Source organism: Urocampus carinirostris, chromosome 1 (genome assembly GCF_059441175.1).
Source record: "Urocampus carinirostris isolate Australia breed hairy pipefish chromosome 1, RoL_Ucar_1.0, whole genome shotgun sequence".
Classification (NCBI taxonomy): Eukaryota; Metazoa; Chordata; class Actinopteri; order Syngnathiformes; family Syngnathidae; genus Urocampus; species Urocampus carinirostris.
The window spans coordinates 16229951-16248084 of NC_142349.1; the positions used below are offsets into that span (position 1 = coordinate 16229951).

The 18134-nt window shown below is 39.9% G+C and overlaps 1 protein-coding gene across 2 annotated transcripts in view; it reads left to right on the forward strand.

The window, feature by feature from the left end:
- Positions 1-17859, forward strand: part of lmx1al (LIM homeobox transcription factor 1, alpha-like) — a 39240-nt gene extending 21381 nt beyond the window's left edge. For both annotated transcript variants that reach the window (XM_088328640.1, XM_088328649.1), the window contains exons 4-9: positions 7496-7728; positions 11659-11822; positions 13240-13317; positions 13384-13504; positions 13943-14098; positions 14784-17859. In XM_088328640.1, the coding sequence (XP_088184766.1) occupies positions 7496-7728; positions 11659-11822; positions 13240-13317; positions 13384-13504; positions 13943-14098; positions 14784-14941 (910 nt within the window). In that variant the 3' untranslated portion in view covers positions 14942-17859. The remainder of the gene's footprint in view (positions 1-7495; positions 7729-11658; positions 11823-13239; positions 13318-13383; positions 13505-13942; positions 14099-14783) is intronic.
- The last annotated feature ends 275 nt before the right edge of the window (positions 17860-18134 follow it).

The following is an 18134-nucleotide window of genomic DNA, read 5'->3' on the forward strand; positions in this document are numbered from 1 at the left end:
TCCAGCCATTCCTCAAACTTAATGTGTTCCACCCCAAACAGCCCTGCTAAAAGTAAGATAAGAGCAGAAAGGCACGATGAAAACAAATATAAAGGCTCTTCGAACTGAGTTGGGCATTGTAAATACATACTTAATGGAGAAAATATTTAACATTCAACTTTTTAAGGACACCTCCAATGATGCACCCCATCTTTAACGATTTCTGAAAAAAGCAATTCTACAAAACAAAAAAACCGCAGTGGCAGCCCTCATGAATAAGAATTGATTATCTTAACGATTTCCTCCAACAATAATGAGTAAAAAAAAACTACTTCATTTGTGTAAATATTTTTCAAAGTTTATACTTTCTAATTCTCTCCAAGGTCACAAGGGCCAATCAGTGATGAGCTGTTTATTGGAAATGTTCCACAGGGTACTAATGTAATCCTTGGGGGCTTTTTATAAAGTTTGGCATATTGTCAATATTTACTTGCTCACGTCTGTTAACTATTGTAGGCCAAATTATTTTTTTAATGCTGTACTGTAGAATGTATGAAAAACGTATTAAATATTACAAAAAGTTGTTTTTTGTTGCTGCTTAATGCTAAAACGTAAATTACAAGCATGGTGGTGATATGAAATCGAGACACTTGATGCCACAGTGCTAAATTGGAGTTTGACATTGCATATAACCCTCATATACTGAATTTGCTATGAAAACATTTCGGAACTATTTATTGCTGCTCCCAACTTGTTTTTCTACCTTATATCTTATCTCATAAAAGTTACATGTAATTAGTCATGGCCTCCCTCGTTCATTTTCCTCTGAACTATATGAGAGACAGGCCCCTGTAACTAGAAGTGCTGGTAAATTTGACTGTTCTCTGCCGCCTTTTATGTTCACTTTGTTTGACTCATTATTGGTACAACACGCTCCTTGAATTACAAAAAAATTGAATAAAACGTGTTTTCATTGCATATCGTTCCTTTTATTTTTGTTCATTGATATTAAGATTAGCTTGTTTCATTTACTTCACGAACAACTCTTTGAAGGGAAAAATTAAGAATCCATCAGATTTTCTTTATTTTCTCTTCAAGCACTCAAGTGACAATCACTCCCAAGGAATCTTGCCTTTAACATGTGTGGGTCAGAGCTCAGGAGTTTTGGGGGACAGTCAATAGGATGAGCTCAAGAACATGCAGTGTATGAATAATGTCGAAAGTCCCGCAACGTCTCGGCATGCAGTTGCTCTTTAGCCAATAGTTGCACCCGTCAGGGCTAGTGTGAATGATACTTCTATTAGAGGGGGATTAGACTGATCTACTTACAGACCCCCGCTGAGGCAGTTACCCTGAGTTGCCTCTGTTTTCGGTGCTGAGTAAATTCCCACCGCGCTGCATGCGGCCCTATTTAAGTAACGTGGGGACTTAATATGGCCGGTATCACACAGAGTGATCGTTGTCATTTTGCAGCGTTTTGTTCCCTGTGTGAAAGGACTAAAGACCGGAAATCAGTTGTACTATTGCTTGCTCGAAACTGTTTTTAATATTGGCCGCCTGCAAAGGAGATTCATCGTATGGCAAGGTTGTCCGTCATTTTGACTATTATTCTGCAAAGTTGCCTATTTGAATACTATGCATTGTTTACATCAATGTCTCTTACGGCTCACGAATCCCTTAACCGCCTGGGTTGTATGGCCACCACTTCCTGTGTTGTGTCTTGGGCAAGAACAACCTGGCGGCGCCCATCGGTTTCCAGGCTGTTTTTTTTGGGTAGGGGTTTGCTCCCCCACATGAAACATAAACAGATGTAACAGTATTGGTTTCCATGATTTACCAGTAGCAGGTGACGCCTCCTGATCTGATTCAGGTACAGCACTTTCATCATCTGGTCGTCGTTTTTAAGCATAGTCATCCCTCTCCTCAGAGAGGAGCCGGACCACGACAAGGACAGCCAGCTGCTTTTATGTAACAATACTGATACTAGATGCTAAAAAGATTAACAAGGAGAGTGACATGACAACAGGATTAAGAAATATATTGCAGGCATACTAACTAGCTGTAACTAGCAAAAATCTGAAACTAAGACAATGCAGGATGTCATGGAACACTAATTCTATCTGAACAAAAACATGAAAGATAGACAACACAGAATATGTTGGGCCGCTATCGGCCAATAATTATGCTGTTCTTTGTGACCTAGAAGTGACAATGTGTATTATTTGGGGCTTCCTAGTGGTCAAATACTCGTAGGTTGAGAATTTTTTTTTTATTGCTAACATTTTTAGGCACAATTTGTCAAAAACTGGGCACTTGATTTTGGTTGCACTCCAAAATACAGCGAGATCTATTGGTCAAATATTACACTGTGCCCCTTTGATTACAGCCAAATGATTAACCAAAATAAATAACCTGTACAACTTGCTGAATCACGGTGACGAAAAAATGATTAAAAAAAAGTTTTTAGTGTCAATTTAAGCAACATGATAATTAAAGGAAGTGTCCGCAACTTAAAATGTTGCTACTCTCTGCTGCTATCTCCTGGCTTACAAAGTCAACTTATTCCTCAAGTACTAATACACTGTTCTTTTTTCAAATATTTCGAGTGTTTAGTTTAGTGTTTGGACTGTATTTGAAACGGGCCTTGTTTTACTCTTGCCGTTTTTAGGCTACACTAACAAGAAATCCAGTGGAGGAGCATGAAATCAGTCAGCCTTGTGTGCCTTTGCTCAAAAAAGGTTGAGAAACACTGACATAACAGATGCTTTCAATAGAATAGCAAATAGTGTGTTTCTTTTTATGATTGTCTCGCCTGTTTGCTTACGATACAAATATATCACCCACCTTTGCTATACCCCATTAATTTGAAATCACAGTCGTTTTAGGAAATTTGTAGATGGCTTTTGGCAGATGGAATGGATGAGATTAGTCGTGGCAGCTGCGTTTGGGACGGAATGACAGATTAGGAGCTCTAATGTGCAGACCTGGCTCCAGATTTGTGGAGCAACACCTTCCTTGCGCTCAGTCAGGGAGCAACAACACTTTTGTCTGTGCCTTCCTCCCCCTTGCACATCCTCGTGCCAGAACTCCCTTATCCCCGTTTGTATCTCGTTCCTTCTTTTTTGTTCAAATTGGAGCCCCTGCGCTGTTATCCTGCTGATGGCAAAAAAAATCCTTGCTTCTTGGTGTGTGAGTGGGAACGGTACGACAGCTCACTTCAGAAAAAGTATTGATACTTGAGTGTGTTTGTGTGTGGCTCAGTGTGCATAAGTGAGTGGCGAGAGATTAACCCCATGCTATCTTCAATCCCTGGTTATGAGTTTACAGCGTCTGGCTGGCCATCGCCCTGTTTAAACAACAATCTAATTAATCCCGTCTTTATTAGTTTCGGTGAACTGGGGGAGGCGGGCTGGTAGGGCGAACTGGGAATACTGGCAGAAAATACCAAGGTGGGGGTTGGGGGGATGCTTGCGCTTTTAGGAAAGCAAGAAGCAAGAGCCGGGATTTCATAGGAATTTAATGGCAGGGAATTAAGTGCTGGTGAAAATTAACAATTGTGTGAAGTGATAGTGAAGTTAGAAATCAAGTGATGAAAGGTGGGTGGATGAAATCAGAGGGGCAATTGGAAAAGGCTCTCTTCATAATATTGAAAGTATTGTGAGCTTGGTGCCGAAGTGGAGTGTCACGGCCCCACTAGGGGGTGCGAAGCACAATGCAGAAACAGAAAGTACAGGGAGTGCAGAATTATTAGGCAAATGAGTATTTTGACCACATCATCCTCTTTATGCATGTTGTCTTACTCCAAGCTGTATAGGCTCGAAAGCCTACTACCAATTAAGGATATCAGGTGATGTGCATCTCTGTAATGAGAAGGGGTGTGGTCTAATGACATCAACACCCTATATCAGGTGTGCATAATTATTAGGCAACTTCCTTTCCTTTGGCAAAATGGGTCAGAAGAGGGACTTGACAGGCTCTGAAAAGTCAAAAATAGTGAGATATCTTGCAGAGGGATGCAGCACTCTTAAAATTGCCAAGCTTCTGAAGCGTGATCATCGAACAATCAAGCGTTACATTCAAAATAGTCAACAGGGTCGCAAGAAGCGTGTAAAAAAACCAAGGCGCACAATAACTGCCCGTGAACTGAGAAAAGTCAAGCGTACAGCTGCCAAGATGCCACTTGCCACCAGTTTTGCCATATTTCAGAGCTGCAACATCACTGGAGTGCCCAAAAGCACAAGGTGTGCAATACTCAGAGACATGGCCAAGGTAAGAAAGGCTGAAAAACGACCACCACTGAACAAGACACACAAGCTGAAACGTCAAGACTGGGCCAAGAAAAATCTCAAGACGGATTTTTCTAAGGTTTTATGGACTGATGAAATGAGAGTGAGTCTTGATGGGCCAGATGGATGGGCCCGTGGCTGGATCGGTAAAGGGCAGAGAGCTCCAGTCCGCCTCAGACGCCAGCAAGGTGGAGGTGGGGTACTAGTATGGGCTGGTATCATCAAAGATGAGCTTGTGGGGCCTTTTCGGGTTGAGGATGGACTCAAGCTCAACTCCCAGTCCTACTGCCAGTTTCTGGAAGACACCTTCTTCAAGCAGTGGTACAGGAAGAAGTCCGCATCCTTCAAGAAAAACATGATTTTCATGCAGGACAACGCTCCATCACACGCATCCAAGTACTCCACAGCGTGGCTGGCAAGAAAGGGTCTAAAAGAAGAAAAACTAATGACATGGCCTCCTTGTTCACCTGATCTGAATCCCATAGAGAACCTGTGGTCCCTCATCAAATGTGAGATTTACAAGGAGGGAAAACAGTACACCTCTCTGAACAGTGTCTGGGAGGCTGTGGTTGCTGCTGCACGCAATGTTGATCGTGAACAGATCAAAGCACTGACAGAATCCATGGATGGCAGGCTTTTGAGTGTCCTTGCAAAGAAAGGTGGCTATATTGGTCACTGATTTGTTTTTGTTTTGTTTTTGAATGTCAGAAATGTATATTTGTGAATGTTGAGCTGTTATATTGGTTTCCCTGATGAAAATAAATAATTGAAATGGGTATACATTTGTTTTTTGTTAAGTTGCCTAATAATTATGCACAGTAATAGTCACCTGCACACACAGATATCCTCCTAAAATAGCTAAAACTAAAAAAGCCCCACTCCAACTTCCAAAATATTCAGCTTTGATATTAATGAGACTTTTGGGTTCATTAAGAACATGGTTGTTGTTCAATAATAAAATTAATCCTCAAAAATACAACTTGCCTAATAATTCTGCACTCCCTGTATAGTGGTAGTTATTTTGGGCAGGGTTTGGTATACAGGGATTCAGGTATTGAGGCAACAGTATCTACAAGACCAGAGGCAGCAGTCATGGTCCTAGAGGCAGGCAAGGGGTCGGTGATCCAGCAGGCAGGAACGGTGGCCGTCCAAGAATTCAGCAGGCAGTAATCGTGATCCAGGATAGTAGGCAACTGTTCGTAGGTTTTGCTAAATTTAATCGGATATTCATTCACGACTACAGCACCATTGACGCACCCATTGACCCTCTCACTCTCACCTCAAGGTTAGATTCACCCGCTCTTCACAAAACACTATGACTTTCTATAAACTTGAAACTGCCTTTTCCTCAGCACCTATTCTTTGCATGCCCGACAATGACAGACCCTTAACGGTTGAGGTCAACCTCTCTGACACTGGGATAGGAGCGGCCCTATTTTAGGTCTCAGCCAATAATAGGAAACTGAACCTATCCAAAAAACTTTCCAAAGCCGAACAGAATTATGTCATAGGCAATAGAGATAGAGAGGAATCAAAACCTGAAAGTGGAATGTGACATGGAGAAATAACAAAGTTCAATCAACAAATTGTCAAAATTTTCTTTAAGTGTCGGGTGCAGTGTTGATGTCTGTTCTTTTAAATCATCGCGAAACAAATTAACCAGTATTTAACAAGTACAGTACTAGTTATATGAAGGCAGTATTTCTCAAGTTTCTCAGGTGGTAGTCGAGCAGTGTGCAAAAGCCTCACAGCTACATAAGTTAAGTTGTATTTAACTTTGTAGACTATTCCTGTGTTATGGCACAGGTTTGTGCTTCAATCTTAGATGCAGCAAGTTTCCTTTTATTCCACTAGTAGTGGGTCGTACGATGCAACTTTTTTTTGGATCTTTTTTATGATTGTGGTACTTCGGCATCTTAAAAGTTTAGCACTAAAAATGTTTATAACACTCACAGCCTGCAAAATTGACTTTTCTCCTTTTTTTGTTTGTTTTTTAATGAGGATTCTGAAGACACTCAAAGGGACATTGTAAATTATTTAGCGCATCTTTGTGGTAAAGAAATTTATCCAGTGGTTGAAAAACTGATCCAATGATGTCTGCTTTTACTGGCTTTTGTCTGAAATGCGAGAGGCAGGCGTACTGACTTGTCAACACTTTTTTCGGGTGATTCCTTTCCACAAACTCTGAGACATCATGGAATTTTGCTAAAATGTCCCTAATTTCGAATGTCTCTGAACTCTGACTGTGACATAAAGAGCATGCAGGGAGCACACATGTGCACTGGGTTGCCAGGCAGATTTGAAGCAGTAGCCGGTTTGTTTATGTCCGGGAAACGAATAGTAGTTTTGACTTCGTAACTAGAGCCGATCTTCAGAACTAGAGGCAATATTTTCCCGTTCAGGTACTTCATTACCTGAAACTTTCATATTTAAAGGTACCACTGTATATATATATATATATATATATATATATATATATATATATATATATATATATATATATATATATATATATATATATATAATTTTTAAAATAATAAGCAAACACATCAGAGCTATCATGTAAAAAGGACTTTTTTTAAATACTCGCAAGTCAAGAAATGTACATTTATTTGACATAGCAAGAGCCTTGCATAGAAGGAGCTGTCATAATTGTTCACCATCATGCGGCTATGATGGGCATGAAATCTCTGGTTTGCTTGTTGCTCGGTCCTGCAAATAAAGTCAATTGGTTGGGTTCGGCTTGGTGGGACTTTAATATCTGCAGACCAGGGTGGTGTCGGACTGATTTTTTTAGGCCCAATCTTACCTCTGGTAAGGATGGATGAGCTATAGAGAAAAATAATCAGATCATCACACCAGAAATTCCACAATAAAATATGTTCGATCCGAGGCTCACTTCTACCATCTACTACCCAAACAGTGTAAGCAAATTTCACCATAAGAAACAGACTCTTATTCAACAGTAAAGTCATTCCTTGTATAACAGATGTTCACCTTGCTGCTCTGAGAATTGGGTAATGTTTATACGGCCTTTAATTAAGAGACCACACTAATCTCTGGAATCATTGAATGCGAGGGTAAATGTGTTGGGGGGCTCCTTGTTTACGCCTCCATCTTTAATTACCTCACCTCCTTTCAGCTCCTTGACCCTCATGGTGCTCTACTTTACATCCAATATGTAGGCATCCATCATCATGTGTGCATCCCTTCGGTGTGTGTGTTTTCAGGCTGTTTGTGCGGAAGTGCAGCGCCTGCCTGCAGGTAATAGGCCGTTCCGAGCTTATTATGCGGGTACTGGGCCAGGTATACCACCTGGGCTGCTTCAGCTGCTGCGAATGCGAACGCCGGCTGCAACGAGGGGACGAGTTTGTACTGAAGGAAGGTCAGCTACTCTGCCGCATGGACTACGAGAAGGAAAGGGAGATGCTGGCCGCCATCAGCCCAACACCTACAGAATCTGGTATGAAATGTGGGATTTCAAAGCAATATGCCTAACAGTTTGTTGTACGGCTAAAATGTATTTCTGGGTTTGGATACCGTTTGCACCTTTAAAGAAATACAGTGGTACCTCCATATACGAGCACCTCTAAACATGAGAATTTCAGTACACAAGTTTTACAACAACTATTTTCCAGTTCATAAGCAGTCCCAGAGGCTACCACTAAAGACCGCTCGTGACTGCATCAGCTCGTCCAGTTTGTGCATGCAGACTACAACAAGAAAAAAATTGGGCCGTAGTTTTTGGGGGTGTGTATGTTAATTTAAGGCTGTGCTTCTCAATTATTCTTCATTCATGCCCCTTCCTTGGAAAAATGGCCAGCGCACTATTTTAGAATGACAGATTTAAAGTTAGAGTAACTTGAATTTGAAGTGTACACTAATTGCTTGCGTATCATGAAAACTCTCTTGATCTCATAACTGTCAACCTCCACCAATTGCTCCCCTGATTAATGGTTGCACATCCTCCTTACACAATAATAAGACACACGAAAGGAAATCGTGCCCTTATGACCCTAGTGGTCAAGTAATATGTAAACCCACCCAAACAGAACACTGCACCTATTTACTCATAGCAAGACAGACTATAGACTAGAGCAGTGTTTTTCAACCCTTTTTGAACCAAGGTACACTTTTATTTATAAAAAAGTTCCGAGGCACACTGTCCGTCGAAAATGTTTGAAATTGAAGTCATGTCAAATCTTTTACTGTACTACCTCATAAGCATGTAATTAGTATATAAAAAGAATGAATGAATGAATGAAAACTTTTGTTTCGAACATAAAAATAAAAACAGGACAAAAACAATGAGTCAACAACAGAATAATGTCACATAACATGTTCGAAAAGGGGTAGTCAGAGGCAGATGCTTATTTTTCCTACCCCGAAGAAGAAAATTATATTTAAAATAAAAAAGAACGATGTGCTTTATTTATGTTTTTATTTTTTACAGTGCAATCTTAAACCGCTTTATTAAACATATAAAGTTATTAAATGTACTGTGCTACCTCATGAGCAGATTAGTATATATAACGTATATAAAAATCTACAGCCACCTACTGATATGGATGACTATTACAGTTCCTCGTCGAAAGTGAATAATGGCGTGACATTTTTGGAAAGATAAAATTGGGCAAATTCCAGCGGCACACGGGACAAGGTCTCACGGCACCGCAACTATATGGGCAATCTACTACCAGTGACCGAGATGGTCCATGTAAGAGTTCAAATGGCAAGACGAGATCGGTCTTTTTAAAAAAAATATTCCCTGTATAAAAATTGTCATACGCCTCACACAAACTGAAATGATCGATAAACGCATTAAATACGGAAAAAAACATAAGTTGACAGCAACCAACCCCCGGCCCCCCTTTACACCACACAATGTTCACACATTACTGCAGGACTCATAATAAACTTCCATTTTAATTAGTTGATATCGTCTTATTACTGTATTTTTTTAATGTTTAATCACTATTCTAATGCGTTTTTAGTGATCAGGAATATGTGTTTTATAGCTGTTCACTTGGGTACATTTGGGAGGACAGGAGCGGAAATATTAGTTTTAAATTATCTTTATATCGAGAAAATTACCCCGTTTCATGAGCAATTTGCGCTATGAGCATGATCCTGGAATGAATTAAGCTCATATGCACAGTTTATTCTAAGCCCATCATCAGGATCACTCTAGATAGATAGATAGATAGATAGATAGATAGATAGATAGATAGATAGATAGATAGATAGATAGATAGATAGATAGATAGATAGATAGATAGATAGATAGATAGATAGATAGATAGATAGATAGATAGATAGATAGATAGATAGATAGATAGATAAAAGGATACTTTATTCATCTTCGCAGGGAAATTCACATTTCCAGCAGCATCCCTGCGCTGAGAACAATACATTAATAAAGCAAAAAGAATACAATATACAAATACCCACGTGCTAATACCCACTGTAACGTGTTATATAGAGTATCTAGATAGTGCTACACAGAATACATATTGCAATAAAATTCGGTAATAAGCAATGTAGGGGGTGTGGTTTAATGTGGGCCTTTACTCTGCCGGGTAGAGTTAAAGAGCCTCTACATATAATAATTCATATTTGAAGTTTTTTTTATAATTTTTGGGCAGTATAATGAGAAGAAAATAACAGGACAAAAATGATCTGGTATAGGAGGTGCTGGATAATTTTGCATATTTTAAGAAATATTTTGCCACAAGACTACAAATTTAACACTTAAAATGGACAAACCCATCTGCAATCTGATATGATACACACACCATTTTCTAACTTTAGGTATGACTTTAATATTTTGCTTGAAAAAAAGGGTAAAAAATTAGTTTACAAAAAGTTTATAGTTTAGTAGACTCCCAAAATCAGGTGAGAAGGCATTCATGAATTTTGAACTTGCCAAGAGAACAGGAGAGGGCGTTACAAAAAATCCTCACAATGCAAAATTCCAAATCTGATCTAAAAGGAATATCTATCCTAAAGTGTTCAGAAATCAAAGAAAAGCAACATTAAAGGCCAATAGTTATGGTGATGTCGACAGTGCATAATAGTCAAAATAAAGAACTACCTGGCATCCAGTTCAATTTTCTTTGTAGCTGCCCAACATTCAAAATAGAAGAATCGTATCCATAGTAAATTAAGATTAAATACACTTAAAATAAGTGTATTTTAAGGATTAAACATGGATTCCTTATTTTACAGTCATTGTTCTTGTATGACGTGCTTTGTGTATAACATGCCCCCTAATTTCGGAATGAAAACCGGTATAAGATATTGTTTCCCTTTTTTTCAGTTCGAACTAAGCGGTGTAAGTGACAAACATTATTGAATACGTGCCACAATGATTGAAATCATTTATTGACAATGTCACGACCAGCACACAGGGTAGACCCAATTTTCTCACAATTTTATTGAACGAAAGAGAAAGGGCAGCGCCCGCGATCCGATGTTTGCTGGACGTAGGAAGCAGGTCGCTCTCGTACTCGGATTGTGATCTGAACGTGGAAGTGGATCTTCCATAGCGAGCGATGGCGGTGTCAGGGACGGAAAAACTGGTCGGTAGACGGTACTAGGAGAGCAAAACTGTGGTCAGGATCATAAACGGGTCGTAAGTTGGGACGGGAGAGCAGACGTGGTTGGAATCAAAAAGGGTCGAAGCCGGAAACAAACAGGAGCAAAAACGGGGCAGGCGGGAGTCAGGGTCGGGAAAAAAAAAGCTTGCCTTGTAAAAACAGAGGTTTGCAGACGGAATGACAACAGGGAACTGACAGGACTGGGTTTGAATAGTGACAGGGAGCCAATCAGAGCCTGCAGCGGTTGGCCCCAAATGATGGGGCACAGATGATTCACATCGGTAATCATGACAGACAATGTAAATAATAAACACAATACCAACATAAAATGTGCTTTTTTGCATTACTTATTTTTCAGGTCAACTTTCTGTTTTCTCCATTCTCTAACATTCATCTCTGGAACTGTGACTAAAAAGGTGTCATCAATGAGATAAAATCTAATATATTTTTATATGACTATATCACTGGTGATCTAGTGGTTAGGATTCGGCCCTCTCACCACTGCTACCCAGATTTATTTCCCGTTTTATCCAATGTTTTGCGATTGTAGTCAGCGATAAATGATTAATCATTGCGCTAATACAGTATCATTAGTGCAATGATGAATTGCACTAATACTACCGTGTATTATTCTTTCTTAGGAAATGCACGTTAAACACTCCTGATTTTTCCCTTTTTAGTCAAAGAAATGCCATAAGACATTGTGTAAAAAGTGTCATGGCCACATGTCTTGATACTTCGAGTTGCAATTGAGTTTACTTGAAGGACACTTGCACCTTTTTGTTATTGCTCAGTGAAAAGTGAGGACGAGGATGGTGGCGGTGGATCTGGCGGGTGCAAAGGCGGTGATGAGGGCAAGGAGCACAAACGATCCAAACGCCCGCGGACCATCCTGACCACGCAACAGCGCCGTGCATTTAAGGCGTCTTTTGAGGTCTCGGCCAAGCCTTGCCGGAAGGTGAGGGGGCGCACTGAACAGTTTGCAAGTACGAGGAACCATGACTTGCATTTGAGCTGATATAACATCAACTAGAACTTGAAAAAACAAAATTTGGCATTTTGGGTGGATGTGGGGTTTTATTTCATAACGAATTAAAGGTAAAATTTTAATTTCATGGAAAGGTTCAAATTTGTATTCCCTGTTATTCTTGACTTTAATAGCAGACACAAACCCCCCAAAAAATTGACAAATGCACGTTAACTTAAAAGGTGTTGTGTTTTATTTAAAAACTTCTAGTGATAAGAAGTTGTATCTCAATTTATGCTAAATGTAAGTACTCTACACCGAGGGGGGAAAAAGGCCACCAGATGATGAAGGTGCTGTATCAGAGTCAGATCAGGAATCTTCTGTTGTTACTGGTAACAATGGAAACCAAACCAGTACTGTTTTTATGTGGGGCAGTAAACCCCTACCCCAAAAACCAGCCAGGAGAGAGATGGGCAGCACCAGACTGTACTAGCTCAAGACGCATCACTAGAAGTGGTGCCCCTGCGACCCAGGTGGTTAAGGCATCCGAGAACCATGAATATGCAAAAATACATGAACCATGATATAAAAGTGCATTGTTTTAAATAGTAGTAGGTCAAGGAATTTGTATTTAGCGTATTTTACAATAACTGAGCCTCACCTTTAGCGAGCTGACATTATTGTCTGCCATCTTGCTGCTAGGGGTACCCAAACACCCAAAACCTTGCAAAACTGGCAATCCGGTTTCAATGCTAAAAAAAAAAAATTGCAGAGCAACTTCCAATTTCTCCAGGAATGAATGAATACTGGTTGTGTAGCAGATGTGAATGACTTCATCAATTGGCGGCATCACTTGGCAGGAGATAGAACGCTTGTTTTGGGATCAAGAGGTCGCAGGTTCGATTCCCTGCTCCTCCGTGTTATATGTTGAAGTGTCCTTGGGCAAGACACTGAATCCCTAATGCCCCAAATAAGCAGGTAGCCGCATCGAATGGCCTATTCCCAATTGGTGTGTGAGTGTGTATGTGAATGGGGAAATGTGAAGCACATTGTAAAGCGCTTTGGGAGGTCTTCATTGACTTGAAAAGCGCTATATAAATGCAGACCATTTACCATTTACTTGAAGGAATACCAAAGGTTGTGTGAGATGACATTATACGTGAGAAGAAAAATGGTGCAGTTTGGAAACGGAGCCTCTGTATTTTGTTTTTTTCCCTTGAGCTTTGTAGCACTTGTTTTCGATTGCACTATGGTAACAAAATCTAGTGTTTAAATATTACACAGTGTCTCTTTAAATCTAAAAAAAAATGTGAAACGCCTTAGAGAGGCTTACAAACCGACTATATATCTATGGTTATTTACAACAGTATAGCACTTTTTGGAGTTTAAAAACAAATCTAACCTCCAGGTGAGGGAGACGCTGGCTGCTGAGACGGGCCTCACAGTGCGGGTGGTGCAAGTGTGGTTTCAAAACCAAAGGGCCAAGGTGACACTTTTCATCTGACCTCCATAACCCCTCAAAAACATGACTAATAAGAACCTTTTGTGTCAGATGAAGAAGATAGCCCGAAGACAGCAACAACAGCAACAACAACAGCAGGAACAGGAGCAGCTGGGGGGGTCCAGGAGAGGCACGAGTCGAGGGGGACGCCAAAGCAACGACGACAGTGAGGGTAAGAAACAACTTTTGAGAGTCCAGGGCGTAGGTTTCGTCATAGCACCGGTGGGGACAAAGCTCATTTTTAAAGTGATGCCATAATATTGGCGGGGACAAAACAGTAATTGCTCGGTATTGATTTGCTTTTTGCGTACCATACAGTCACCTGCTCCCACGACAGCAAATGGGGTTGAGATCTGGTGACTGCACTGGCCACTCCAATGTAGACAGAATACCAGATGCCTGTCTCTTCCCTAAATAATTCATGCATAATGTGGAGATGTGCTTCGGGGCATTATTCTGCTATAAGATAAAATTGGATCCAATCGAGCACTACGGCGTACCCTTGGTTGTGTCACAATCTTATCCAAACATGTCGGGTCACATCTTCAACCCATGAGATCAAATTGGCAGTGTTGAAAGTATAAGGCGTTCACTCTTCCCATCCAAATAGATGGCTCGAGTGGTCACGGCATGGACGGCATCCTGGGATACCCCTCATTGCCTCGACAGCAGCTCCTCACCTTGGACCCCAACATCTACGGTGGGGAACCCTTCCGGCACGGGCTCACCCCACCTCAGCTGACCAGCGATCAGCTTCAGTCGTACGGTAAGAAGCAAGGTTAGAAACGTTAACTCTCAACCGTGAAGTCTTATTAAATGTTTGGAAACAGGGAATTAAAGACACCTCAGGAGGGACTTGAACGCACAATCCCTGGTTTATGAGGCCAATGCCTTATCCACGGGGATTTATCTCGTAAGCTCAGTAATTCCAACACATAGATTACATCAACTCCGGGAAAATCATTACGTCATTTTAACAAACCTCGTCTTTTCACAAAAATATTTGAAGGTGAATCAATTAAAGGTATTCCTAAATTCTTAAATGCGCAAAATGTGAGGAACTCTTTTGCATAAAGTCTATATATATTTCATTGGAAGACAGCCCATCTTGTCTTTCACTTTTTGAGCTATATCAATTGAGTAACACGGCACCCTAGTAAGCAAGTCACCCTATTGGTTTACATGTTAAGGTTACGAGTGTTTTAAGTTTTTGTTGTTGTTGTGGAAAATGCCTAGGCGTTGTGTCACAGGTGGATGCAGTAATGGTACACCAAAGGGCGAGCAGCCGAAAAGGGGCTAACTGCCCAATAAAACACAGGGTTGAAACACCTATTACCCAGACACACACAATGGTTAAAATACAATAAAAGCAATATCATTGACATAATAATGTAAGTGACCGGTAGCTACGTTTATCCTGATCCACAAGTATTGCATGTTCCACTTTTCAGAATCGGAGACGATTTTTCATGACTTGGACAGCGACGGCAGTCTGGGTCACCTCGGCGACTGCCTCCTTGCAGCCGGTGAGGGCGGCCTTCTTACGGCGCGAGTGGGAAACCCCATCGATCGCCTCTACTCCATGCAAAACTCCTACTTCACCTCGTGACCCTGACAAACTCTCACCCATCCTCCCGCGTGCTCTTCCACCTCTCACATCAAAAGATGCAGCTAAAATGGAATTCGTCCCCTAAAAAAGCTGCCACTGAATAGATGGGAACGTCTTCTCGATACATCATGAGAATCATTTTGAGAGACACTGCAAGTGTGACAAATGCGTAGAAGCACCTCTTTTGTGATATTTATGACGTTTATTAAATGAGCACTTTTGAAAGTAAAAAAAGGCCAGACATATAATGTATGATGGATACTAATCTAAAAAAAAACTCTTTAAATGCTAGAATGTTCTCCATTTATCTCTGCTACCAACAGCATGAATCATATTTTAATCAGGTTCAATGGTGACGTGTGTTATCTTCAATTTTCACTCATTTGAACGTGATTGGTTTATTCACTGTGCACAGCTCCACCCCCTCAGGAAAAGGGTGTAAATTGCTCGTCTTTATTCCTGCTCTCAATCAGTTTAGCACATGATATATCAAAATATTAACACTCTGGATAGGATTCATTTTGGTGTCTTTTTTTCTCCAACACAAAAATAGCATTTAAACACGATTTTGTAGACTTTTATCCATCCTCTGTCACCACACGTGAACTTTGTTTAAAGATAATCTACCAGTGAGAATGTGAACATTTGATTTGTTCAAGACTCAAAAGGGTGTAAAATGTGACACTTAATGCAGCTAATATAGGACTGTATAGTAACTGGAGTATAGCATTTAAACACGATTTTGTAGACTTTTATCCATCCTCTGTCACCACACGTGAACTTTGTTTAAAGATAATCTACCAGTGAGAATGTGAACATTTGATTTGTTCAAGACTCAAAAGGGTGTAAAATGTGACACTTAATGCAGCTAATATAGGACTGTATAGTAACTGGAGTATGGTTTTGCACTCAGGTTAGTGTGTGTACTTTGTATGTTTTACCTGAGACATAACTCAGGATATTCTCTTGATTGAGTTTGAATGTTACCAATTATTTACACGTGAAGTAATGTTTTGAAGAGACCCTTAATAGAACAGTAGTTTTCATTGCCTATTGAGCAAGTAAGACCCTGCGATTCTGGGATGAAAAGACTGAACAGATATTTTTCAGGCGGTGGGGGGGATTTCTTAGTTGGCAAGGCTGCTTTAAAGTGCCCTAATGTAAAAACCCTCACTTTTGAAACCTCATTTTATAGCTTTGGACATTTTCATTTAATAATTCAAAATTGATGGTGTTTTAGAGTAAACCTATAAATACATTTCACTAATACTTTTAAACAAAAAACTGCAGGAAAAATATACCACCGTATTCTGAACACACTAGTAGAAGGGTCTCCAACGTAGTGCCGGCGGGCACCAAGTAACCCCCTAAGAACACCTGAGTAACCCATGGACAGGTTCTGAAAATAGCTAATTAGCTATTTCTAGAAAATTATATTTGTAACTAACACAATGTTTAGTGAAAGTAACAGTAACAAAATAGTAATAACATGAGTAGTTATTTTCAAAGCGTATTTCAAAACGGTAGCCCTTCTCCCCATACAGTAACAAAAAGTAGCTTTCGGCTTCAACAAGGTTGCACTAGTAGATGGCAAGATAGCTAATCTTTTTTTCAATGCTATCGTGACCTTGGTTTTTTACTTTTTAAATGAGATAAATCTTCAGTAAATCTTCAGTGCCGACGCTTTATACAAAGGTATGAGAGTTTGTCATTTTGAAAGAAGGGAATTGTACAACGGTATTTCAAAATTGCAGGGGAAACTTAAGCATTTAAATCAGGCAATTATTTTTTATTTCCAATGAGACAACTTGTTCATAAAAAAATTATGTTCCACACTGGAGGTTCCAATGTTGACAGCTTTAGTTTGCATGACTGGCTTATTAAAGAACAGAAAACGGCTGGGTTTAATGGTTTCCTTTTTCTTTTTTTGCTTTTAGAAACCACAACAGGGTTGTTTTACGGAGCCTTATTCGGATACAGGGTTGCACAAGAGGCTTTTGACTTATTATTGCATAATTTAATCATACACACTGGGTACAAAACAATGAGCTCCAAATGTAGATGTGTGACTGCTTTGCTGTATTTAATTGTAGTACTGTAGTTTCTTTCCATATATATTTATTTCCCTCGTCACAAATTAGATGGGTAAATATTTTGTACCTTTTCATGTGCTTAACCACAGCATGATTGTCACATTGTTGAATGAAGAGCCTCCAGACTAACGGCACCCGGCTCAAAGCGGTCCAATTTATAAAGCATACACATACTGTAGCTCTAGCAATCCTTTTATCCATTACTGCTCCTAAAAAGGTGCTTTCTCACGTCAAGCTTGACGCATGCACTTCCATGGTGATAATTTGTGAGGGTAGCTTTTTTGTGCTGTGTTAGCTGAGTATCAATCTTATGTTCAGTGGCTACCAAGGTGACGTGCTTTGATTGTATAATGTTACTGTATATTCAATACAGTCTTGGGTTTCACCATTTAGCGTTCCTTGTTTTGATTTCCATATTGATTCTACTTGCATCACACGTGCTTTTTGCAACTAACAGGCATGAAAACGGTTAAATGGTTGAAAAAGTGAGAACATTGTGGAAGATTTATGTTTTGGTCCATTTTACAACAACACACATACCCTTGGGGGTATTGCACAAAACCAAAAAAAGATTAAGCCGGGTTAGGTTTATTATCTGAATTTAGCCTAGTATGGTTGCATGAAAGCAAGTTAAATTTAGCTTGGCTTAGTTACTAGTGTCTCTACAGGTAGCCTACTCCAGACCAGGCTAACATTATCCCCAGGGATACATCTGGCACTGTTACAGTCAATTGTGTGAAAAACCAATGGGGTTTTTTTAGCATTTCCATGGACTATCTTGATATGTTGCATTATTTTAATCATCCTGCATAAAATGTGGATATAGGCTATATTGAAATTTCATTAAACTCTGTTGAGTGTAGCCATTCATGGAGTAAATTTTACTGGCCGTGATTTATTTTTCATGCCAATTAAGAATGCTTGTCAAATGGCGATCGGAGCTTTGATTTGATTAATATGCATGTTATTAGCCGTTTTTGAGATTCTAAAGTGAAGAAAAAAAAACAAGATGGTGTCAATAAAGTCTTTGACACGGGTGACAACGTATGCATAGGTCCAATACACATTCATCTGTCCCCTTGTCAAAGAGAAAAGTTGTT